The following is a 26,686-nucleotide window of genomic DNA, read 5'->3' as shown; positions in this document are numbered from 1 at the left end:
CTATTGTAATTAGTGCTCCTAAACTGTTCTCTATTGTGGAAAGCAGTCATCTCATTGTTAAAGGCCTTATTTTACTCTTTTGCTTTTATTTATAACTGGGTGATAGAATACTAACCTACATAAAAAATACTTTATTTTTTATTTTACAATGAAGTTTTCTAAAATGTGCTTTATTGTTATCACTGACCGACCTAGGGAAATTAGCATCTTCCTTCTGTCTATTAGGTTATTGCTTCTTGGATGAAATTTAATGAATATTAATAACTCAGTTCAACAGGAGATAATTTATTAGAGTTTTACACATTTCCATTTTTATGTTATTTGTTTTCCGTGTGCTTTATGCACCATACATCTTTTACTTCAGGTTGATTAATAACTGCTTTTTGTTTTTTACATTATTATGCATTTTCTATACAAGATGTCTTCATATTTTTATTTGTACTGACTAAAATATGCAGTCATATAAATGAGGTGTAAATGGAAAAGAAGAAGTGGTTTCTAACCAGAAGTTTCTGGTAATTCGTGTAGTGGATATAGTGTTTCATTTCATACCCATCCTGTTACGTCATGATATCTTTGTTCTCGGTTGTTGAAGCTGGAAAGATTTGCCAAGCTTGTGATGAAGACTTTGATAATCTTTAATTCTGTTGTACCAGTGAACTGATGACAGACGGTAGCTTTTGGTTTTTTTGTTTTTTGGTTTTTTTGATATGGGTCTCACTATATAGCTTTAGCTGTCCTGGAACTTACTATACAGATCAGGCTGGCCTTGAACTTACAGAAATCCTCCTGCCTCCCAAGTGTCATGTGCCTGGCTGACAAAGAGTGACTCACTTAACTTCCTAACCCCTTTGCAGGCTATAGAGTCATTGCTGGTTAGCTCTTTGATTAGTTTGTATAAAGTAGCAGCAGTAATATCCAATGCTGCCGAAGTGCTTATTATCTCTCTAGTGACTTGTGATAATTCAGCTCTCACAATACTGGAATAATAGAATGATACAAACTCCACTTTACAGATGAAGAAGCTAAGTCACAGGAAGGCCACACTATAATAACCAGGTGAGAGTTGTAAGATTCCAACCCTAGGAGTCTGTGTCCAAGCTCGTGCTCCTGACCGAGGTGCTGGTTCTCTTGTTTTTCAGCATTCTCCTTAGCTGCAAAGTGGTGTTCTGTGCCTAGACCAGCATCTTCTCTGTTTTATTCTTCCAGAAACCTCACTGCCCAAACTTCTTCTCTTTCTTTCCTACTTCTAGTCTCCAACTGTGATTGTCCTTACAGAAGGGATAAAAATGAGGTTTATAAGTTACAGCAGGTGAGGAAGCTGGCCCTCCCCTCTACCAGCTGCAGCAGGGGGAGAGCAGGCCCTGCACCTCGTCTAGGCAGCGCAGCAGAGCTGACCCTATGGACAGGGGCGTGGGTGAACCTGCCCTGAGAACATGAGCTTGGGAGATCTAGCCCCACCTCTCATCTGCTATGGTAGCAGGAGGAGGGAGAGAGGGAACCCCCCCACCCCCCTACCCTGCCCTTCACTGCCTGTAGCAGTTAGGAGAACTGGCCTTGAGTTCATAAGAATGGGAGAGCTGGCCCTGCCCCTCACCAGCTCCTGGACCTCACCTGGGCAACACAGTAGAACTGGCCCTGATGGTGTAGATGGGGGTGAGCTGGCCTTACTCTTTGCTCATTGCCGCATAGGATGAAGTAGCTGGCCAGAGAGCTCCCCCTGGTAGTAAGGATGGGAGAGAGCCGGTGGGCTGACCAACTCTGTAACTACCCAGGCCCAGAACCATGGATATGAGTTGGCCCACCCCAACATCCACTCCATCTGTGACCTGCTGGAGCACGTGAAGGGGCGAATCCTGCAGATCCAAAGCTGCAGGATCTCCATGACACAGGGCAACAAGAGGATAGCCAAGTCTCAGTGTTGATGGTGTAGCAGAAACCAGGGACCTCGAACCAAACCAGTGACTTTTTGCAGTGAACACTTGCAGTTAAAGATACATGGACAAAAGGGTTTCCTGTGTGACTCACTGTGTCACACTGCAGCTTCCATGACGAGACTTTTTTCTTTCTTTTTAAAATTCTCTCTTAAATTTTATTTTGCGTAGGGTTGGGGAGCAAGGGCAGAGGGTAGATGCGAAGGGTAGGGGAGATGAATGGAATCAAGATGCATGATGTGAAAGACACAAAGAATTACTAAAAAGAAAGTTGAGAGACAAACAACAGTTTTAACTGCCCGTACTCAGAGGCCTTGAGGCTTTGTCGTCTGGGCTGAGGCACTGAATGGATTCTGTTGACTATTGAAGCACAATCTTCAGCCCGACAGCCTGAGTCAGTCACTGAGTAGATTCTGTTGACTGTGGAAGCACAGTCTTCAGCCCGACAGCCTGAGTCAGTCACTGAGTAGATTCTGTTGACTGTGGAAGCACAGTCTTCAGCCCGACAGCCTGAGTCAGTCTCCAGGACTCACCTGGTATACAGAGAGAATTGACTCCCAAACACTGTCCTCTGACCTCCGCACAAACACTGACACACACGCTCACCAAATGTTATAATAAATCATTTCTAAAAGACTAGGACCTAACTTCTGTTCTCTTTTGGCTTTATAGTTTTCTTACACAGTTTTAGTGTCCTGATACTTAAATTAATTCACTTAACTGTTTATCAGTGCCCACTATTCACTTCTTCAGTCATGGATGAATCCATGGTGGAAATGAACGTCCCCAACTTGATGAAGCTTATACTGTAAGGTCGTATCAGATGTTAGTCAGATAGTCACACAAGTGTGTAATACACATTGCTAGAGGGGCCGTGATAGAGAAGAAACAAGGATCCGTTGGGATGGGGAGGATTTGGGAAGGTTCCCTAAGGAGAGTGGCATTTGGCTGAGAATTAAGGATGAGACCATAAGAGATGGAGGGTAGAAGTATATTCCTGAAGAAGGCTCATGTGCAAACCCTTTGAGAGAGACGCTCCTAAATTACTGAAAGAAGAGGACATTTGAAACCGTGAATGGATGCCCCTGTGACTGGAAGGAAGAGTGGGACTGGTGAGGTGGTCAGGGCTTCGTGGTAGGAATTCCTGGAGGCTGAGCAGGGGGACAGCATGGACAGGTTGGAATTGAGAAGGTTTGTTCTTGCTGTAATGTGGAGAACAGTTGAACCAGTGTGGTCGGGGGCATAAGGAATGCTCTAGAATCAACTAGGGATTTCTGAGTCAACTGTGGATAGTAAATTCAATTCCAAATCTTATGCACTTCTGAGTGAACAAAAAGAAGGTATCAGAAATGATAACTCAGCCAGGCTCTATTAATAGTGATTTATTTTTATTTATTTTTTTGGTCTTGAGTAATTGACAAAGCAATATTTTCAGAGAAAAGTAAGATAGGACACAAAAGGAAACCAAAGACTGTAATTAGGACAGAATGGACTCTACTCTTGGTAATTAAAGGGTAGTATTTTAAATTAAATTTTAAATTGAGAGCTGAGGGTGATGGCCAGCAGTAGAACATTTTCCTAGTTATGTGCTGTAGCTAGAGTTTTCCTGCCTGGCCCACAGTCAGGACAAATCTCTCTCACCCGCCAGTCCCACAGCCACTCAGACCCAACCAAGTAAACACAGAGACTTATATTGCTTACAAACTGTATGGCTGTGGCAGGCTTCTTGCTAACTGTTCTTACAGTTTAAATTAATCCATTTCTATAAATCTATACCTTGCCACGTGGCTCGTGGCTTACCGGCATCTTCACATGCTGTTTCTCATCATGGCGGCTGGCAGTGTCTCCCTTCCGCCTTTCTGTTCTCTAAATTCTCCTCTCTGTTAGTCCCGCCTATACTTCCTGCCTGGCCACTGGCCAATCAGTGATTTATTATTTATTGACCAATCAGCAACACATTTGACATACAGACCATCCCACAGCAATGTGCAACACCTTGGGTTCGTCCTCAGCAATAAAGGGAGGAAAATGTAACTGGAAAACCAGACAGGCATCAAAATGTATCCAGTGACAGTGTCTCAGTGATGGATTTATGAGTGAGTGTGTGTGTGTGTGTGTGTGTGTGTGTGTGTGTGTGTGTGTGTGTGTGTGTCTTGTTATTTTAACCTTTGCTATGATTTTTTTGTATTTCCTGGGGGGGGATTATATTAACATATAATCCCTTTTTCATATATGAGTAGTTACTCTTAAACCATCTATTTCTTTACAGTTTAGCTCTTAGAAATCAAAAGTAAGATACGCACAGCAGATTAAGGGTGTGTCAGCTCACTGAGGTGCTCTGCTGTCAAGGCTAAATTCTCCAACTATGCAGGAACTGTTTTTTACTTTGGGAAATGGTTTACTATTGAATTTTTTAGTGTGTTTCTTTTAGGAGTCACGTTAAAAGCACTGGGAAAACGTGTGGGTTGATTGAAAATGTCTGTAGAAGATTTCTGTGTTGTGTACTTACAGAATCAGTAAAGAATGAACTGGAAAGGAGCTGGTGGTGTGAGGGCAACACTGAGGTGTCATTACTGAATCTGTGGGAAATGTCAGTGTTGACTCTATGATGCATCCGCGTTCTTCCCCACTGCCTCAAGCCAAGGAAAGTCAGAATGAGAACAGGACTATGGGGGACGGACGGTGTGCTGTGCTGTGTCTCAGAGTCGGCCGGCAGCAGCTCATGGTATACTGGTATATCTGTTATACCAGTGGTAGATATGTCAGACGCATCAGAAGGTACTCTTGATTCAGAGTCTCTGGCAGTGTAATAAAAGATGGGGGAGAAGTTTCTGTGGTCTCTAATAAGCAATGTATCAATGAGCCCTGTCAGGTTGTATGAAAAGGTCCACAAGATGATTTATTACATTAATTACCATCGTGCAGTTTTCATGCTGTTAAGCCTACAAACGCAGCCACATTCTAAAGTTGATTTAAGAATATATTTCAGCCAGGATGAAAGTGCTCTTTATTGTGATTAATATCATACAATATTTATTCTCTTGTTCTCTTCTTTTGCCTTTGCTTTGGAATGCCCAATTTCTTTCCATGAGTAGAAATTAACCTTGAGATTTAGGTTTTTCCTAATTTATTTTTATACCTGTTGGACGATCTCCTTTTTGCCTTTTAGTGTCTTACTTTGTTAATTTAAAAAGCCAAAATTTTCAGAAGAGAGAATTCTATAATTGTACCATTGTTAATTCTATGCTGAACTCAGTCAGGCACCATACCTTGTCTCATAGTGACACCATAAACTTGGGGAATGGATGGTCTTCCAAAAGGCTGTTTGAGATATAAACTCCAGTTCTTAACTGACCATAGTGAAGTATTTACTTATGCATGAATGGCTTATAAAAAGGCTTAGAAAAATTAGCAAATGTTTTGCTACAGAAAAGCGTAAATAGTGGAACTCAGTTGAGACTAAAAGACTGGTGTTTTTTGTTTGTGTTACTGACTATCAAACCAGGATTCATTCTTGGCAAGTGCTCTGTCATTGGGCTACATCTCCAGCTGAGATAGGGAGATGTGGGCTCAGTGCATTGGAACACATTTTCTAAAGGGTTGAACTTGATAAAGTGTGTGCCCAATACTGTATACTTCTCAGTCTGTCTTATTCAACTGTCATACAACTCTTAAGAGGTACAATTTATAACCACTTCAATTGAAGATACTAAGGCTTAGGTTTAAAAAGACATGATTTTATGTAGCTCAGCTCAAGCAGTGCTTCTAAGATTTGAAAAGGATTTTGTATTGGCAAAGATCTATTAACCATTGACCACACTACCTATATCAGGTGGGTGGGGCCTAGTAGATGTGATTTTAAAATGGTCTTGTAGTTAGGTAAACAGTGTTTAACTTAAGAATGATTCCAAGGGCTGGAGAGAGAACTCAGTGGTTAAAAGTGTGTACTATTCTTGCAGAGTTTAATTCCCAGCACTCCAAACTGCCTGTAACTCCAGTTCTGGAGGATCCAATAACCTCTGCTGGCCTCCACAGGCACTACAGTGACATGCATAAACCCAGTAATACAAAACATACACACATACGAAAAATTAAAATGAAATAAATAACAAGGATTCCAGAGAAGGACACCTCTTCCTGAAGCAAGAAGATTACATGATCTCGAAGCCATCATGGTACAGAGAGCCTGTCTCCAAAACACACAACAAACAAAACTTCCCCAGTGTTTAGCAACTGTCTTGCCTGGGAAGTGAAAACATCAGACTCTAACCCTACTCTGCAGGCAGCCTGGCCGGTAATGTATCTGAGACAGGGCTTGGTCGTGGGCTTCCTGGGAGGAGGAAGAAGAGACCTTTCCAGGCACTCAAGTGTGCACTCATGGACCACACCTGTATTAGAACCATCTGGTGACTTGTTAAAAATCAGACTCCTACACCCTTGATAGCCATAAGTTAATTCTGTGCGGTGGTATCTCACCCCCACCTTTCAGCGTACATCTTCATGGTCTGATTTAATTCATATATAGATAACTATATGGCACAGATAAGAGAGAAACAGGCTTTTTCCTTACATGCCAGACTCCTGTGTTGATTTAATAAACACTACAAAATTTTGTGCTTTCTTTATTTTTCCTAAATTTACGTTGAGGAAATTCTCCAGAGGTTTTGGAATCACATGGTGCACCCACCCAGGATGATAAGCAGATGATGGATGTCTTTGAGTGATTTCTACTTCAGTAAAAGACACTATCAAAAACAAACTGAACTAACCATACTGTTTCTAGTTTTATGTTCTTGAAGCACATGCGTGTGTGCCTGTGTTTGTGCATGCATGAGTGTGTATGTGTGTGTGTGTGTGTGTGTGTGTGTGTGTGTGTGTGTATTTGTATAATGTGTTTTACTACAACTGAAAAAGATGAACAAAGCATAGGAATAATTTGTTGGTCAGATAGCCACAGTCAAAGAGGCCTGGCTTCACTTAGTGACGTTAACAGTCCTAGAAAGTAGCTTGGGTTTAAAGCTCTAGCAAAAGGCAGAAAGTGGGCAAGAACAGGCTTAGAAGAGAAGGAAGCCAATGACTTTTTAATATCAATTATAAAATCAATGCAGTTTATTTTCTACAGTTAAGGCAACCATAGCTTACTTTTGTGGATATTAAGCTATTGCTATTTTCAAAAATGAAGCACAAATGTTGCCACGTAAGTTTTTATAGCCACTAACAAATAAAATTGAGGTTTCTTGTTTCCTAAGATTGTCAATCAGGGATCTTATTTCTCCTACATAGAAAGTCATAAGAAATTTGTTTCTCTCAAACAAAATATATCTATGAAGAGGTAAGTACCTCACATTATAATACCAGTTTATCTTTAAAGTGAAGGTCAGAAAGGGGGGAGGGGCTGTCATTGTCTTTTATGGTTACATAGATTCCAGTACAGACTTCGTTAAAACATCATTTGTTTTCTTATCCTAATAAGATAAAGATGTTGCCGGGCGGTGGTGGCGCACGCCTTTAATCCCAGCACTCGGGAGGCAGAGGCAGGCGGATCTCTGTGAGTTCGAGGCCAGCCTGGGCTACCAAGTGAGTTCCAGGAGAGGCGCAAAGCTACACAGAGAAACCCTGTCTCGAAAAACCAAAAAAAAAAAAAAAAAGATAAAGATGTTATCTTGCAGCAATTTTTGTTATTGTTTTGGGTTGGAATTCTTTGAAATCATTTTATTACGTAGCCTAGGTTGGCCTTGACTCACAATCCTGGCCTCAGCTTCTAACTGGCTTACAGGCTTGTACCGCCATGCCCGGCAAGCAGTTTGTTGTGATGGCTGGTAGTTCTAATTTCCTACGGAAATATCCCTGGGGAAAACTACCAGAGCCTCTTGTGTCATTTCATACCATTATTATCGATAGTCAACCCCACCAGCCCTGACCACAGCTTACTGTTAACAGTCCTAAAAAAGGATCAAGTGAAGTCTGATTGTGACACCACAAATTTAAACGAGTGATCCTTGCTTTATTCTTCCTGCTTTCTAAATGCAGCCAGCATAGGTGATCTGGAGTGAACTACGAAATTACAGTTATCTCAGTGATTTTCCTTTGACCCTGAGTGCTGACTCAGCCCACGAACGTTGGTCTGTTGAGCACGTTTACTTCTCAGATGCCCTTCCAGACTGAACAAGGCATCGACATCGAAGGAGTCAGCTGTGCAGAGGGAGACAAATCTAAAATGAGCACTCACGGATGATGATAGGCACTAGAAGGCAGTAACAGCAAGAAGGAGTCAGGGACAGCGGAGGTGGGAAGGTGGCTGTAGATTTATTTACTTATTTAGAAAGTACTTCTGACAGATTTAACGTTTGGGGGTTCTTTGTGCCCAGCATAGTCTCCATGGTCACCCCGCTGGTCTAGTTTTCTCCCTACACAGAGGTCAGTGCTTGGAACTCAGGAGCATAAGCTGCTGTTTCTCATCTTTGCCCTTTGCTCAAGCAGCTTCTTCAGGGATGCTCCACTCTCCTCTGCTGCTTAATCAAATAGTACCGGCCTTCCAGAACATCGTCCACTCCCTCCGTAGATTAAAGATAGAGGACGTGCCCTGACAGCTCCAGCTGGTGACAGCTCCCACAGAACACACAGCAGTTCACAGGGCCTGGCCTGTCGGACTAGCTGTCTGTGCATTGCTGACCTCTCTCTCTAGCCGTGGTGTCTCCTCGCAACTGTTAAGGCTTTGTCTTTTTCCCCCGGAAATTCTTCAAATGCTCAGGGCTTAATGGTACTCCTGAGTGTGTGTTCATTATTGATTCCAACCTCAGCTTCCTACATGTAAATCAGCTCACCAGATATTTTGTTTTTCAAATTTAAAATACATTCTTACTTAATAAGCTCATGGGCTTATTGTTCACTAGTTTATAGAGAATTAGAACATTACTAAGTGAGAAATGAGACAAAATACTCTTTATTTTACATGAGAATAATAGAAGTTAAACATCAGGAACTGTTCACTCCCGCTGCAGATGCATTGCTTTAATAACAGCACGCAGGGATGCCATAGCCAAGTGTGCTTTTTTAATTGGCTGCAGCATCAATCGAGCAAACGTGTCTGCATTTAAATCTATCATAGACGTCCTCAAATTAAATGAGAACGTAAGATACTGCTCTAATTATGTGTGTTTCCATGCCATTTCCTAACAAGGGGGGAATAATTGGATTAATGGAGCATGGAATGGTAAACACACTACTCTGGCTGTAGGGAACTGGGAAGTGTTCTAGACAGCTGACTACGTTTGCTAAAAAGGCTGGTTTTCCTCACAGCACTTGGGCTAGTCTACTAAAGATTGACTCTGGTTCCTGCCCTCCTACTAGATGACAAATCCATAAAACAAGAGCTGTGTAGATTATGTTGGTAGATCACTTAGTTCCTGACCTGTCACTTGATGTGAAAGTGAGGTGGCCCAGCTCAGCTCTAGAGAGGAAGGGAGAAGGCTGAGGTTTCAGGCTGCTGCCCAGGCGGGTGGGCAGGCGCTGGCTGAGTGGAAGATGAATGAAGCTTTGTAGGATAGCTCCTTAGGTCCTAAGTTACATGCTAGGTCTCAGGACATACATACTGATGAGCCTGTCAGGCGTATAGGCTAGTGGAAGCTGTAGGAGACATTATTTTCATCCCCGCTCACTTATTTACTCGATTCTAATACTGGATCTAGGACAGCAGTTCTCAACCTGTCGCATATCACATAGCCTGCATATCAGATACTTATAATACGGTTCATAACAGTAGCAAAATTACAGTTGTGAAGGAGCAATGGAATAATTTTATGGTTGGGGTCCCCACAACATGAAGAGCTGTATTAAAGGGTCGCAGCACTAGGAGGGTGGGGAACCACTGATTTAGGGCTGGGGATGTGGCTCAGTTGGCAGAGTGCTTCCGTGCAAACCTGAGGACCTGAGTTCAGATTCCTAGCACCAGTGTAAAAAGTACTCACAATTCCATTTCTGCAGAGGCAGAGACAAGAGGATCCCTGGGACTAGGGTAGCCAGGCCAGCAAATTGGTGAGTTCTAAGTTCAGTGAGGAACTCTGTCTCCAGAGATTAAGTAGAAGAGCTGGAGAGATGGCTGAATGGATAAAGGGTTGACCACGCAAGAAGGAAAACTGGAATCTGAATGCCTGGAACTAAGTCTGGGTGTGGTGTGTTCGTGTAAAACCCCAGTCCTTTTGCAGTGAAATGGAGAAGAGTTCCCAGCTGCTTGCAGGCCAGCTAGCCCACTCCATGTGGTGGTGAACTGTCTTGTGGTGAAGAATTGAAACTCAAGATTGTCCTCTGACCTCTGCATGTGCGCCCACACTCATGCGGATGAGTGTGCACACATCATGCACAAGTATTTTGTGAGGAGCATTGAAGAAGCTACCGACGGTCAAGCTCTGGCTATACCAACTACTGTGTACATACACCTGCACATATTGTACACATGAACAGGTACACACAGATACAAAAACCAAAAACTTGCTCTATTAGAAGAAAATCATTTGTGTCCTCATGCTTTTGACTGCCATACTCTGCTTTGTTAACTTTTCTCGGCCTTTGGGTTTACATGTACTGAGATGCTGGATTTCTGTCTAGTGGAACATCACACTGCCATGAGGATGAAGTACCTGCAAATACACAACATTGGGTGAAGCCAAGAAAAAAGAAGCCAGATGCCCAAGATTCCATGCATAGGCATTATAGTAATAGGCCAGCCCAACTACATTTCAAGTCAGTTTTCTTGGTGCTAGGGGATGATGGAAGAAGAAATTCTTCCAAGTGGTTACTAGATTCACAGGTCAAAATTTCACATAATGACGATATTCTGTGTATGTTATACCTAATAAAGTTTTTTTTTGTTTGTTTGTTTTTTGTTTTTGTTCTTGTTTTTTTGTTTTGTTTTTTCGAGACAGGGTTTCTCTGTGTAGCTTTGGAGCCTGTCCTGGATCTCACTCTGTAGACCAGGCTGGACTCATAGAGATCCGCCTGGCTCTGCCTCCTGAGTGCTGGGATCAAAGGCGTGCGCCACCGCCGCCAAGCTCTTAATAAAGTTTTAAAAGGAATGGAGCAGAAACTTTTCTGGAGACTGATGCACGATACTTGTAGTTGGTTTGTATTTCCTATTGATTTTCTCTGGTCTTACTTGATTTTGTTATTAGCTGAGAACTTATTACTTATACTGGGTTTGAAAACTGTTTCTTTATCCTTATTTATACAAAGTGAATGAGGGTGTCTTCCCTTCCAGCTGTCTCCTGTGGTGTATTCCAAGCTGCCTTAGAAAAGACAACAGCCATGCTGCAGCTCACTAGGGCTGCTTTCCTGCAGATGCAACTTCTGCTTCTTAAACTAAGCTTGAGACCCAGCAAACAAGAAGGCAAGCCTTGCAAACAAGATAAGGCTGAGGATGGACTGAGGGGGTCAGCTCAGAGTGGGTTTTTCCGGAGCTGAAATGTGGCAGAGACAGAGAGGAGAGCCGGCCACCTGGTCAGGCAGCTGTGTCCTGTGATAACACCATTTCATAGTGCTCCTCACCAGCTCATGGCTGCCCCATGCTTCATGTCCAGTACACCTGGCTGTTTGCTACATACCCTGAAATCATCACTTCAGTTGACACACAAAAGTTTTCAAATCAAATGTCAATTCATTTTTGTAAAAGGAGGTAAAAATACCAAATATTTTACAAACTAAAAATGAATGTTGGCTAAGTAGAGTTGGTATCTCATGATGGGATCTGACGGCAGTTACTGAGTACCTTGCAAATACAAGCACACTGTAATGAGTGAAATTTTAAATCTCTAGTTTATCTGGAGTGTTTTGTTAGCTCTATAGTATTCCAGCTTAAAGATTCAACTGCCCTTATCCGACCTCCCCTTGGGATATCCTAGTTTGTAGCACCTTGGTTCAGACTCCCAAGACAGTTTCTAATGGCAGATCTTATCTGTTAGGATTTTTAATAGAAAGTGCTAGGATTTGATCATTGATTGATAAATTATACCTCTGAACAGGTACTGTAGTGGATTTCAGGTGACGATGCTGCAGGCCGCAAGAATATATTATAGAGATGCAACTGTATATAATAAAGCTATACCTAGAAAGGCCAAGGAGTTTTTCTAGAGGGAAGCCATTTATCAGGGAATATTTGGTGTTATTCAATTTTTAATATTCAGCTGTTTCTTGCTATGAATTTCTTGTGCTCATAATTCCCCAAGAGCAGTATGTGTGAACCACTCCTTGGGCATATACACTCAAAGTACTTAGATAAGGTCACATAGTCAAGGCCTTCTGCCTCAGGGCTCCCTGTTCCCTTTTTAGCATTTGAATTGAGTGTCTGCCTTTTGCAAATATCCCCTTTAGCTACATCCAAAGATAGGGCCATCTCCAAACAAAGCATCCAAGGACTATCAGATAACAGAATAGCTGGCCAGACCACCTGCTAGGTGCCTGAAGCCCCTGAACTAAGGTAAAACATTTGAGGACAGCCTCCTAGGTGCATAGCTTTGCTTCTTGTGCAAATCAAGCTCAGACCTCCCCCTCCTCTTACAGTCCTAGAGCAACTTCTTAGAACAAGGAGTTTTTTGCATGACCAGATGCAGTAAAGACTGGAGCAGAATTCCTGGTCCAGTCAGTCCTGTGGCCGGAGAGAAGAGAACAAGGCGGGGTTTCTGTAGATGGTAGGGCAAACTGGCTCAGGCTGAGGAATAAGGAGCAAGGAAAAGTTCTGTGGACTATAGGTGGACTTGAATCGGGTCAGGGGAGGAGAAGAGGGAGGAAAGATGGAGGATGACGGAACAGGGGATGAAGATGAGATCGAAAGCATAAGAGCTTAGTTATTAGAGGACAGAAAAAGAAGGGACAGAGAGGAACTGAATGTGAGGAGGAAGCTGAAGCTGTATAGATAGCATTTTGTCTTAGAAAAATAAACAGACAAAAGAGCATGGTGTACATAGATTCTTTTCCCTCAGATAACACCACACTGGACATAGCGACTTCCCCAGGACTCTGGGAAGGATTTTCTCAGGACAGGCCCCTGGGAAAATTCCAATAACAGGGTATACAGACTCAGTCTAAGAGCTCATGTGAGTGTTGAGGGGCTGGAAATCTTTTCCCTAAAATTGCCTGTGAACATTTATTTCCTGGAAAGCCTTTGAAGTTTGCAGACTGCTGTTAGATATTTGCATAAGCAGCCAAAGCAAACCTGTGCTGGCCTCTGACTTCACATGTGACCAGGCAAGGGGACCAGCTGCTGAAAGGTCACACTCAACTCGGCTTCTTTGTTTTTAATGGAAAGAGAAGGTGGGCTGCGTTGTTAATATGTGAACAATTTCAACTACAAAAAGAGGCGACTGGAAGTTAAACTGTTGAAACAGAAAGTCTCTTTGTGTCCTTGAATTTTGGAGACATCATCTCTCCAGTGTGCCTGTTTACATAATGAAATTTGGAAATCTGTCTTAGAATTGCCATTTAAAAATAACATGGTTATTCATAGATATACAGTAATATATGGTAATGCTTTATAAAAAAAGTAGTGTGTTCTATGAATAAACTCCAGTTTATTAAAAACTTTCCATTATTGGGTATAGTAAGTACAAAGACTTCCACTGAGCAGTCTTACAAATTAATCTGAAATTTTTCCTATATAGATATTTTCAATAAACAAAATGCTATTGCCTTATACTCAAGAGTCTTAAGTTAGCCGGGCGGTGGTGGCGCACGCCTTTAATCCCAGCACTCGGGAGGTAGAGGCAGGCGGATCTCTGTGAGTTCGAGGCCAGCCTGGGCTACCAAGTGAGTTCCAGGAAAAGGCGCAAAGCTACACAGAGAAACCCTGTCTCGAAAAACCAAAAAAAAAAAAAAAGAGTCTTAAGTTGTATTTTTTTTTGTTTTAAATTAACTTCTGTGTTTCCCTCTTAAAAAGCACTAGGAAAACCAGCTTCATTGCATAGCGGTGGGTAGACTGGGTTTCTGTTGTGTAATTCTGTTGGGTTTCTGAGTTTTGTCCAGACCACATCTGACATACAGAGCAGGTGGTTTTTTAAACCAAGTATTTTTATTAGTAATGTTAAGGTTTCAAGTTTAAATTAAATGTTACTGAAATGAAACCACTTAAATAGTTTTTCTTAACCTTTTTTTAAATGGGCAAAATGGAGTTTCCTGCACAGGACACAGGCATAGAACTTGACTTTTCTGAGTCAAGGTATGCTTTGAACTTGAGACCCCCTACCTCCTGAGGGGCTTCCTAAGGAGCAGGAATTACAGGCCTGAGCTGCTAGAACTGTGTTTACCTGGGAATGCGTTTGAGTCTCATCATGAGCATAGAGGTACTGGTTAAAATGCAGATTCCCCGGGTGGTGGTGGCGGCGTGCATTTAATCCCAGCACTCGGGAGGCAGAGGCAGGCGGATCTCTGAGTTCAAGGCCAGCCTGGTCTACAGAGTGAGTTCCAGGAAAAGCACAAAGCTACACAGAGAAACCCTGTCTCGAAAAAACCAATAATAATAATAATAATAATAATAATAATAATAATAATGCAGATTCATAGGCTTGCAGGCAGGTAGCCTGTATTTGGCCAAGCATTTTAAGTCTGAAGCATAGTACAGTGTGAAGCCTGCTACCTTGGAGCAGTGCTGCTTAATGGATGTTTAGAGCTTGTACTGCAAGTCCTTCAGGCAGAATGTAAATAATAAATCAAGAAAACAAACAGAACCAAGATAGACCCTTTCTTTCACCTCAATTATAAAGTTCATGTTTAATTATCCTCTTGTTACTGTGAAGTTTAGTCCTGGTTTTCCTTTAAAATACCAGGTTGATTCTTATCACTTAATTACATACAAACTTTTGCTATCCATAAAGAATCCTTAAAAATTGTGTTGACCTGAATTCTTACAGAAGAGCAAGTATCAAATGAACTGCCATCAAATTTATCTCCTTCTAAAAAGACTGTCAGTGATGTGTTAGGTGGCCGGTGCGGTCAGTGGAACCAGTGCCGCCTCCAGTTTCACAAATGAAGTGAGTTTACCAGCTGGGGAGGGGATGCCTTCATGCTGCGTAGGACAGATAGCACATTTCTGCCCCACATTTTTCCTCCAACCAAAAGACTACCTGCAGCCTCACCCTGTCTACAAACCTCACTCACTACGCTAGGTGCCAGCCACTCAGAGCTAGCAAGGTGGCTCCAGAGGATAAAGGTGTTTGCCGTGCAAGCCCAAGGACCTGAGTTCAATCCCCGGAACTGTGTAAAGGTGGAAGGATTTGCACCTACACTCACTCACACACATCACACACACACACACCACAATAATAACAAAATTTAATGTTTTAACAAAGAAGTTCTCTCTTGTCATGGGCCATATTTTGTCCAGTACATTTGTAACACTGAGTTTGGCTTCAATAACGCGACAATGCTTTCAATACTATTTATCGCTGTCCTCTCAAAATTGATCCGTCTTTCCCCGTCTCATTATAACAGGAAACTTTATTTCAGAGTAGCAAGTGCATTGTCTGAACTCATCAACACCCTCTCTGTCCCTCCCTCCCCCGTTTGTTGCAGACCAGGATGAAAGAGCAGCTGAGCTCAGCAGGGAGCAGAATGAGAAAACCATCCGGAGCACGCAGACTGCGCTCCGCAATTTCCGGGAGTTCCTCATCTCCAAGTACCCTTCGGAAACCAGAGAGATCTATGTCATCCCTTGCAAGGAGCTAGATGCCTACCTTGCCTCCTTCTTCGTGGATGCCAGGCAGAAGGATGGGTCTGAGTACGAACCCAACAGCTTGGCGAATTACCAGTGTGGGCTGGAACGGTACCTGAAAGAGCACCGGTATGGCTACAGCATCACCAGGGATAAGGAGTTTAAGCGTTCCCAGGAGGCCCTGAAACAGAAGCAGATTGAACTCCGCTGCAAAGGAAAAGGAAACAAGCCACACAAGTCCATGAAGCTCACCTTTGCCGACGAGCTCATATTGCGGAAGAGAGGACTGCTGAGCCGGTATAACCCTGAGGGTCTGCTCAACCTTGTCTGGCTTAACAATACAAAAGCTTTTGGGCACTGCACAGGCTTCCATGGATCCACCTTGAAATGGGGCGACATCCGACTCCGGGTCACAGAAACTGGGCTCGAGTATTTGGAATGGATGGGTCAGGACACCGGTGATCTGAATGCCAAAACCAAGAGAGGAGGGACAGACTCACGGGTTTATGCCACCCAGCATGCCCCACAGACTTGCCCGGTGCAGGACTATAAGGAATATGCCCAGCGGAGGCCTCCGGCCATGCGCTATGAGGATGCCCCCTTCTACCTGTCCATCAAGCCAGTTGTGAACCTGGCGGCTCTGCATTGGTACAATTGCCAGGCCCTCGGCAAGAACAAGCTGGCCAAGATGGTGAAAACCATGTGCGAGAAGGGCAACATCCCGGGCAGGAAGACCAACTTCAGTGTCTACCAGAGCTGCAGCACCTTGTCTGAGGCCCAGAGCAACCAGCTGGTCCTCATCTGCAACAACCTGAGCCAGCAGGCCGCCCAGTCAGTGGCGGGCCACTCCAACAGCAGCAATTTCATTGTCTCCTCTTACGACTCTTCCTCAGACACAGCTTGACCAGGTGGCTTGCGCAAGACCTCACTTTGGTTTCTGTGTCCCAAGAAACTGTCATTGTATACTGCATTTCGTCGCCTTTCATCTGCCCTCAGTGTTAACTTTATAAAATGCAAATCTCTATTTTTCTTTTTACAGATAAGCCAATGGCAATAGTTTAGTATCACTAACACAGTATTTATAGGCCTGAGACAAATAAGTGTGCTTGTGGGTGATTCCATGTAATTGCTGTTACAGACTTGGCAAAACCGTAGTGGTTCTCAGGCAATGGTAGAGAAAGAATTCCGTTTTGAAAAAACCATCAGAAAGGAAACCAAGTCATTCAAGACACTATGTCCTCACTCCTCCTTGCCTCCTCACGTCCCGATTTTGATCTCCTTCACAGATGGATTTATTTTTTTAATTTTTAAAAATTCTATATGAATCTGGAGGAGACAACTTTACTGCTCATGCCAGATGTTGCTGAGCCAGAGCAGGTCATGAAAGGGGTATCATAAGCTCAGCGTCAAGTTATTTACATGTATTGTTAGTGTAGAGTTTTAGCTCCTGGACCTCACTTTTCACCATATATGGAGATCCCAATGCTTAAAGAATTTTTCTTTGGGGGGGAGGGGGCGGCGTGTAGAAGGAGGAATAAAGGTGCCATTCTTTTTGGAAGACGTCTCATTTCTAAACAATATGCAAGGTCTGGTACCATGAGGGGTGGGGAGACTGTTACAGAGCTCATTTTTAGTGGTGTGATTGGACCTGCATAGGATGTTCTTTTTCCCTAAGTCAGTGTAAATGAGTTTGATCATCAGATTTACAAGAAATTTTAAACTTTCAAGAACTTTGAAAATATTTCCAAGTGTTAGATTGTCTATCAAGAATAAAAGAAAAGGTAGAAAATGGAGGCCCCACTAAAAATCCGGACGCCTTGGTAGAGACAACAAGCTGCAGGACCCTGTTACTGTGTGTAAGCATTAAATCCAGCTCTTTTCCCCAGGGGATCACTTGACTCTGCTGCACTTAGCATCAAGGGAGCATTGATACCCATCTTAAATCACAATAGTTAGTTACCAGCCTTACCAGAACTCAAAGCATTCTTGAGTTTCTTCTCAGTAAATAGAAATGCATTTATCTGTGGTAATCTGTAGTTGAAATAATTTTGGTTAAACATTTGTGGTGGTTTTTCCAGTCTTTGTTTTCAAGTCTTGAAGACTGTAGTAAATTATTAGTTAAAACACTTCAAAAATCAAATACATTTAGTCATTAGAGCCACAGTAAGATTGAGCTGGCTTCCTTCCCGTCCTATCCAATCAGTAATACAGAAGGACTCTGAAAACCGTCATTGGTTGGTCACAGTTGAGCACCTGTTGGGGAGCTGTTTATTCTTCAGGTCAACCGTATCACTCACATTAGCTTGGAAGATAGGTGGTACTTTATTATCTTCTGATATGAAAAGAGAAATCTTTTCATTTGCTTTTCTAAATTGTCACAGAGCCGAGCTCTCCCATGGCTAAGTGGCTCTTCGCATCAATATGTAATAAGCACACATGGGGCCTTTCTTCTAGGCTGTGGTCTTTAGTGCAGAAGTGGCAGGTGAGCCTGGGACCTTGGTGGGTAGAAGTAGCTTTATGAGCTTGTCCTTCCGAGAGAAGCATCATTAAGAAAAGGTATATATTTCTATATAAGTATTATCTAAATCCTTTGAGCAACCTAAAGAGGAAGCAAGTTATCCTCATTTTATGGTGAAATCATAAGTCGGTTAGATGAAGAAGGAGTCTGTCTTCTCCCCCCAGCCTTTTTCTATTCATCTTATGAGCTAGTTGTTCGTTTGGGTGGTTTGAGCCAGAAATGAGAACAGTGTCTTTCCATTGCTGAAGGCTGTCTAGTTTCAAGGAATGCTGGGTGATGTTTCATGATTGCACACGATCCTCTGACCCACCTCCCCATCACCTCCACTTAAATACACAGCTGCTTTCTCCCAGTTCCTCTGCAGACCCTCCCCACTCTTGGAGTCAGACAAGCCCGCTGTAAGGGAACTTTTTGAAAGGCTGTTTTATGTGGTATACTTGTCATTTTTTATCATCATAGTTTTTAAATCCTCCATCATGTTGGCAGCAGAGTTGGTTTTGAGAAAGGAAGCCTGTCACTGTGCACTCCACTAAGAGGATGGAACTAGGCAGTTCTGAGTCCCTGCTGGTGGTGTTGAGTCCTGACAGGAGCATCTACCCTGCCTAATCTTAAGTACTACATTTTCATCAAGACAGTTACATCAATAATATGAATTACTTTTATTTACTTATGTTTTGCTGTGATAACTAACCAGATAAGAACACTGTGATATTTAGATTAAAACAACTTTTTGAAAAATGGCTTACTAGAAGAAGTATAGCCAACCTAGAACCTCTTTAATTAAATTATACAAAGTCCATGACTACCTCTAAATTTTGTATTTTTATCTAAACAATTCTAAGGATATACCACTACCAGATGCTGTTTTTATTACTTAGAATTTTAACTTATAAAATGATTCCACGTCATGGCAGAGGTGTACGTCAGCATTTATCATGGTTATTAGGGCTAATGTGAAATGTTCCATATGTAATATATGTCAACTATTAAATATTTATTTCATAATTTTAACTATCTTAGAATTTCCCTGTTAATTTGCTTTCTCTTAAGTTATTGTGTTGTGTTCTGCTTGATACAGGGTTTCTCCACATTGTCTGTCCTCACCCTCGTCCCCCCAGATCCCGGGTGCTGGGGCTACAGGAAAGCAGCACCATACACAGCTCATTTCCCTAAGTTAAAGTATTACCTGAGCTTCAATAGTGCCTGCATCTTTTCTGGTGTAGGTTAAGTCTCTGGTTTTTCAGTTAGGTCTTAGTATTGGAAACTGTGGCGTTAACTAACATCCAGAGCCATACTATCGATGAATTTATTGAGATGAAAATTTATGGTTACAGAGGCAAATATTTACTGAATATCCAGTCAGTGGGAAGTCTGTAAAGATGTATACAGTTCTTCCTGTTCTCAAAGAAGATATAGAGATGCTATAGTAACAGTTTTATTTTTGAGAGCCCAGCCTTCCCCTCCCCCAAATCTCTGTGCTGATCCTATTGTGCATTGTCTTTCATACTTTGTGCCTCTGCAGTAACTTAAGTCATTGAGTATTCCAGTTTGCTGCAGAATGTATCCCACTTCTTTGAGTATTTTTTTAATCATTTTTATTTTGTGTGCATTGGTGTTTCGTCTGCATGTATATCTGTGTAAGTTCATTTCCCCTAGAAATGAACTTACAGACAGCTGTGAGCTGCCATGTGGGTACTGGGGATTGAACCCAGGTCCTCTGGAAGGGCAGTCGGTGCTCTTAACCACTGAGCCATCTCTCCAGCCCTTTGAGTATTTTTATGAAGACCTTTCCTTAGAGCTTCTCCCCACACACCCCAAGTCAGGGTTTCTCTGTATAATCCTGGCTGTCCTGGAACTCACTCTGTAGACCAGGTTGGCCTCCAACTAACAGAGATCTGCCTGCCTCAACCTCCCAGTGCTGGGATAGAGTTTTTCTTAAAATCAGTAATACGGTGAAGCCATTTGTGTACCATCCCTGTGTTCACATAGGTGCATACCCACAGGAAAGTCATGCTGTATTGTGACATAGTCATTTGTTAGAGCGTACAGTGTGCCCCTGTCCCAGGACCCACAGGAAAGTCAGGCTGTATTGTGACATAGTCATTTGTTAGAGCGTACAGTGTGCCCCTGTCCCAGGACCCACAGGAAAGTCAGGCTGTATTGTGACATAGTCATTTGTTAGAGCGTACAGTGTGCCCCTGTCCCAGGACCCACAGGAAAGTCAGGCTGTATTGTGACATAGTCATTTGTTAGAGCGTACAGTGTGCCCCTGTCCCAGGACCCACAGGAAAGTCAGGCTGTATTGTGACATAGTCATTTGTTAGAGCGTACAGTGTGCCCCTGTCCCAGGTGCTTCTCTAAGTTGTCTTTATCAGTAACCATTTTAAATGACCATTCCTGCTCTTTGTAAGGGAGAAGGTCGGATGGGTTGCCCCGGTCACAGAGTGAGTGGGGAGGAGCAGTGGTGGTCCCTGAAGGACATCCTGGTCCCACCATGTCCTGTCCTCTACTGTGGCTGCTATCCAGGCACCACTCACTCGTGCTCTGGTAATTCTGCAGTAGGCTCTCTGAAGTGACAAGCTGTAGATCAAATCTCTGGTACAAGATAGTTTTTTGAGAAAGGGCTTTGACTGGAGCCTGGGGCCCAGCAGTTAGGCTAGGCTGTCCTCTCATAAGGTAGAGTGCTCGAGCTGGGATGAAAATTAGCAGTCCTTCCCGTCAAACAGGTCTGGGAACCCAGAAGTACACTGTAGATACCATCTCCAGTTACTGCTGTGTTTTACTGATAGCAGATAAAGGGGAATTGTATCGGTAAACTACCAGCAACTCTGATTTGACCTTTCTAAGCAGAGAAAAGGAAGACAGATCTCTCAAGGTCCAGCTGACCTGAAAATTGACCTGTTGGGTGTGCCAGAACTGAGTGAAAGGCCTGATTTGGTATTAAAGATTGTGGTTTCCTAAAAATACGACATTTTAGTGTACTAAGTTGAGTTTTAGTGCAAGCCATGATGAATTAGAGTCAGTATTAGTTAGGTCCAAGTATTGCTATAAAGCCATTGTCTTTGTTGAATTGTGATCTTAGAGGCTACCCCTGGAAAGGACCTAAGAAGTTGTCTCGCCCAGTGATTACCAAGATTTAGACTCAGAAACCATATCTTCCTTCAGGGAGATGGTAAGGAAGGTAAAGGGATGGATACCTCAGAAAGAACATGTGAACGTGCACACTCACACACACTTGCTGGAGAGTCAGCTTCTAGACCTCCTCTGTCCTTTGAGACTGACTGTGCTGAATGGGCTGATGTTACCTCTGTTCCACAGCCCCCACAGAGATGAGCACCTGGGTCTTCCCATCTCATTAGGATTAGAGCCAGGAGAACCCAGACACCTGACTACTCCTGTCCTTAACAGAAAAACTTGATAGAATTTAGAGAAGAAATCCCACCTACGTGGAAGTAAACCCTGAGTTAAATGTGTTTTTCTTCTTTTCCAAATTGTATTTTAAACTTCTGTATATTTGTTTGGGTTTTTAAGACTGGGTCTCATGGTATAGCTTTGGCTAGCTGGAACTATGTAGACCAGGTTGGCTTTGAACTCACAGAATCTGCCTGCCTCTGCCTCTGGAGTGCTGGGATCAGAGGTGTACACCACCGTGCCCAGAATTAACCCTCTAGTTCGTTATAGGCTGTTTGAATGTGAAACCTAACTTTTCATTGTATAGGGTTATGTCTTGATTTTTAGCCATGTTTCATTGTAAAATTTGTTAGAATCACTTCTAGTGTAATTGTTTCCTAACAAATGTCTCTGCTCATCCCACTTATAGTTAGTTTTCAACTATAAATGGGGAGGCAAACTACCCACATCTCTAAGTATTGGATTCCATTTATAGTTAGTTTTCAACTATAAATGGGGGGGGGCAAACTACCCACATCTCTAAGTATAATGGGGAGGCAAACTACCCACATCTCTAAGTATTGGATTGCAGATCATGGACCAAAGGGAATTCCTGTTTCGTTGGGATTCTCCTGGAAATCCAGCTCTATGGTATCCATGTTATTGGTTTGAGATACAATTTGTACTATTTGACAGTTTGAGACATACCTTCAGTCAAAAGGATTACAATTTTATCAACATAATTAAGATTTTCTTAAGTGAATTTATTCAGTGGTAAAAAGGGAAAAGTGGTAGGCGGTGATACAGGTCTGCAGCAGGGAGATTAGAAATGCAGAGTGGGTTTCCTGTGTTAGCTTGACTTTTCTTCTGGAATTCAAGCATAAGAAATTTCACAGACACAATTTGCAAATTGTGTTTATCAGAATCAGTGGAGACAGTATCAAATTTTAGGATTTTTTAAAAGTGCAGTGTAGTTGTCTTTTTATGGAATGTCTGACTTGGTATGACACTGGAATTAGCATTTTTACCGTTTTGCATTGATTTCCATGGGAGCTTTGCAAATGCTTTGACCTAGTTTACTCGTTCGTGGTAGGTAGAATTAGGATGGCATTGGGAATGTAGAACCCTAACAGTTATTGTACACACAGTGTTTTAGTGACTGTTGAGTGTCTGTGTTGTTACATTTTATAAGTCACGTACCTTAGAGTACTGTACTATTAATTTATAATTGATTATTTATACTGGGTGTCCATATTTAGTATTAGTCCAGCCAGATTAACTTTATCTAACTGAACTTTTATACCAATAATCCATTATGTTACACTTTAAAAATAGCATTTATAACTAAAAAACTTTTGCTTTATAAAGCATTTGTTATGAAAGAAACTTGCCAAAAACCATTACAATTTCTATGCATTATGAGATAATTGAGTGACTTTTGAGGTTTTGCATGTTGTTCTAGATGCTCATTCAGTGTTTATAATGTTGCTGTGGAATTGTTAGCCATCGCTGCTGTCACTTCCTAGAGTTAGGCTGTGCTGCCCGTGTGTGTGTGTGTGTGTGTGTGTGTGTGTGTGTGTGTGACTTGAGAAAGTAAGTACTTGGTCTAGTCTTTGGAGCCAGCACTTAGTGGCCTCACAAAAGGAAACACAGTTGTCACGCAGCACTGAACGTGTTTCAGGTGAACCATTGCAGTCCAGAGAGCTTTCCTTCCACACACCTTCAAAAACAGAAAGCAACATTCTGTGTGTTTGGTTTCTAAGTACTTTGTCACTGAGCGTTTTTACAGAAGAGAGTCCAACAGAGTGGCAGTGGAGCAGAACTGTCTCGCTGGCCTGGATATTTTAGGTTGATGGGTGTAGCAGCAGGAGCCTGTGAGGCACACACGCTATCTAGCTCCTCAGTGTGGCTTACTGTTAGAATTGCATCTGTAAGAATAACTAGTAATTTAGGGGCTGGAGAGATGGCTCAGTGGTTGAGAGCATGTACTGCTCCTCCAGAGGACCCGAGTTCTATTCCCAGCTACTACATCGGGTATCTGTAATTCTAGCTCCAGGCCAAAACGTCTGCACATACTTACACATAATTGAAAATAGTAGAAAAATGAACCAAAAAAAGAATAATTAATGGTTTAATGTATACCTTATAGTTCCTAATGTCAGCTTTTGTATCCAGTATTTACTTAGGTCTGTGGAGTGTATTTAGTGTGCCCATCAGGTCTTTCATAGCTGTCTGTCCAGTTCAGTGCCTGGTGTTTCCCACTTGCCTCAGTGGTTCCACACATACTCTGACGACAGATTAACTCCGTCTCCTGTACTTGGTCAAAATTCAACACGGAGAAAGTATCATTATATTCGTATTTATTCTTTTACAGCAGAGGTTAAACTATCATGAAATATTAAGCAAAGAAGACTGCTTCCTAAAGAGCCTTTTCACACCGGCATGCCAAAATTCCCCACTTAGTACTGGGTTTCCTCCTGTCAGCTCAATAGATAATAATTATAAGATCCCTTTAATGAAAGGATAATCTCCTGAGGTAGATACAGGCTTTTTGTGTGACTATCAGAGGCATAGTGACAGCCAGTGCTGTGTTTGGACACATGGGTGCTGAAATTACTGATTTAATTCTAACATTATTAAAACTAATTCCTCAAGGCCGCTGTTACTTCTTTGCTTAGAGCAGTGGCTCTCGGCCTGTGGGTTGCAGCCCCTTTGGAGGGTTGAGTGGCCCTTTTCCAGGGGTCACATACCCTGCATATCAGATATTTACATTACAGTTTATAACAGTGGCAAAATTACAGTTATGAAGCAGCAATGAAAATCATTTTGTGCTTGGGGTCCCCACAGCATGAGGAACTGTATTAGAGGGTCACAGCGTTAGGAAGGCTGTGAAGCACTGGCTGAGAGGCAGAAAGGCAGATTTAACTGTGAGCATCCCTGCCAGAATGTGCTTTAAGTGTCCAGCCCTCAGTGAGGCGCTGAAGCAATAAGAGGAAACGGGGTTGGTTCTGTGTGGTGTGAGCAGCTCTTGTCATCCAGCCCCAGCGCCTCACTGGAGCATTTCTTGATTCCTGTACTGGGAGATTTCAGACACCAAAGACTATGGCGTGGTAGGTCCAATGATGAAGTCTCTCTCGGTTAGCAGTGGGCATGTATTTTCGGATTTATTTTCCACCCTTGGAGCTTGTGTTTTGAATCTCTCTGTCCAAGGCCTTTATGTCTAGAGCAATTTTTTGAACAAATAGTATAAATACTTGGTAGGTTTTTAATTTATAGTTTCTGTTTTCCCCATGTAAACATTCATTGCTAAAGCTGGACATAGAGTTACCAGATCAGCCTCGTGGTGAGTGAGCATTCCCCTCTCTGTGCGGTAATATAAACATTAAAATCCCATTGACCCGAAGGCTGTTGAAGAGAATGACTGGCCATACTTGAATCGACCAGAATCAGTATGTGGCCCAGCTGGCCACTACAAGAAGACTTGGTGTGCTTTCATGGAATGGAGGCTAGGGTCAACGTCATTGAGGTCCTTTGTTTTGTTACAAATCATGGAAGTGTGCATACAGTTCCTTGTCTTCCATCACTGAGGACTTAGGGGATAAAAAGACAGATTTATCATTTTAGTCCCTATGGTTGAAGACCAGGCATCTGTTTGGAAATGCTATAACCACAATTAATATGCTTAGGGGGAAATTTTCATGAACCACAGAGGGCCGTGCTGTCCTTTTAGGAAGTATTTACTTGCCCAGGTTGGTAGATTGTCGTCTTTCTGTGTGTTTTCTAGCCACTTGGCTTCTCTATGACTGATGTGGAAAAAAGCACATGTGTGTCTGCCTCACTCAAGTCATAATTGAAAACTTCTTTTTAAAGCTGCTACAGTTCTAACTTGGGAAAGGAAGAAGAAGAACCGTGTGGATTAAAATGAAAAACTGTGATAACGCGTCAGCCGCTCCTGCCTGTCGATGTTTGTAATATAGAGCGTTTGGTCACTAAGAGTGTTTGAATTGGTTTCATTTTTAGTTTGCTGCTCACTGACCTTTTACACTAAGATGTTTCATTTTTATCCGCTCACTGTTTTTGCTTCACAACTGTCCGTGCACTTGTGCTTTAAATAAAGCTCTAGTTTTGTGTCCATCACGTGTATAGCGTTTGCTCTAACGTAGTGAGATTTTCTGTTATTTTTGTTTGTTTGTTTGTTGATACAGCCTGAGATCTTTGGAAATAAGCAGTCCCGTAAACCCAGCCCGTGTGTGTCAATAGTGTCTCTAGTTAGAGCCTGGTCTGTTACCGTGTCCTTTCTGTCTTTGGGCATGATGACCAGTTTTCAGCTAATAAATTATTTTCTGCAAAGATAGCTGTTTTTGTAACTTTACCAATTTAAAAAGCAGGCCACAGTTTGGGGGGGAAAGTCAAATTGTTGGCCTGGTGGCGTGCAGTGGCCCCTGGGATGTTGACAGTTTGTACAAAGCCGGGCACTCCATGTCTAACCCTGAAGGGGACAGCCCTGGAAAAGGAAGCATTTATGTGCATAGCTGTTTACACGACTTTGTAAGGTAATGAAATTCCTGAGTAATGGATCTGTAGCTGGTTAATTCACGGGCTTTCTGTAGCCCTGGGCCTACTTAAGGAGCAGAATGCTCCGCAGCCGATAATTAGCTGTGGGCTGTTTGATTTACTTATTTACGTGCTTACTGTGGTGGGTGTGCAGGCCTGTGTGAGTGTGCGGAGGCCAGTGGTCAAAGTCAAGTGCTTGTCTGTGTAACTCTTGAGACAGGAACTCTCGGTGAACCAGAAGCCCAACATTTTAGCTCAGTTGCCTGGCCACTGAGCCCTCAGGATCCCTTTGCCTCTGACTTCCAACACTACAGTTACGTGAGAGCCACCGAAACAGGTTTTGACAGGGCCTCTTGCTTATGCAGCCCCTTCTGTTTGCTTCCATTTTTGAGGTGGTATGTAGCCGAGGCTGGTCTCGGATTTGTTACGTAGCAGAAGGTGGACTCGAACAACTGATCCTCTAGAATCCACCTCTCATGTGTTGGGATCATGGGTGTGTGACAGCATCTCTGTTTGCTGTCTGTATGGACACCTCTGTTAGTCCTTTCCCTTTACTTCACAGAGGGATTCATTGCTTTTCAAATAAATACAAAGTTA

General features: G+C 42.6%; 1 protein-coding gene across 7 annotated transcripts in view; it reads left to right on the top strand.

Moving 5' to 3' along the window:
* Kiaa1958 (KIAA1958 ortholog) overlaps positions 1-26,686 on the top strand; it is a 163,926-nt gene that overhangs the window by 104,790 nt on the left and 32,450 nt on the right. For 2 of the 7 annotated variants that reach the window (XM_052718561.1, XM_052718560.1), the window contains exon 3: positions 15,489-16,535. The exons of 2 other annotated variants lie outside the window; for them this stretch is intronic. In XM_052718561.1, coding sequence (XP_052574521.1) covers positions 15,489-16,531 — 1,043 coding nt within the window. In that variant the 3' untranslated portion in view covers positions 16,532-16,535. Of the gene's footprint in view, positions 1-15,488; positions 25,670-26,686 lie in introns of those variants that run through there. 3 more of the 7 variants (XM_052718559.1, XM_052718562.1, XM_052718566.1) reach the window with 2 other exon arrangements.

This window comes from Peromyscus californicus, unplaced genomic scaffold (genome assembly GCF_007827085.1).
Source record: "Peromyscus californicus insignis strain IS unplaced genomic scaffold, ASM782708v3 Scaffold_5__1_contigs__length_169319896, whole genome shotgun sequence".
NCBI classification, from domain to species: Eukaryota; Metazoa; Chordata; class Mammalia; order Rodentia; family Cricetidae; genus Peromyscus; species Peromyscus californicus.
This window is presented reverse-complemented; position numbering and strand designations above follow the sequence as displayed.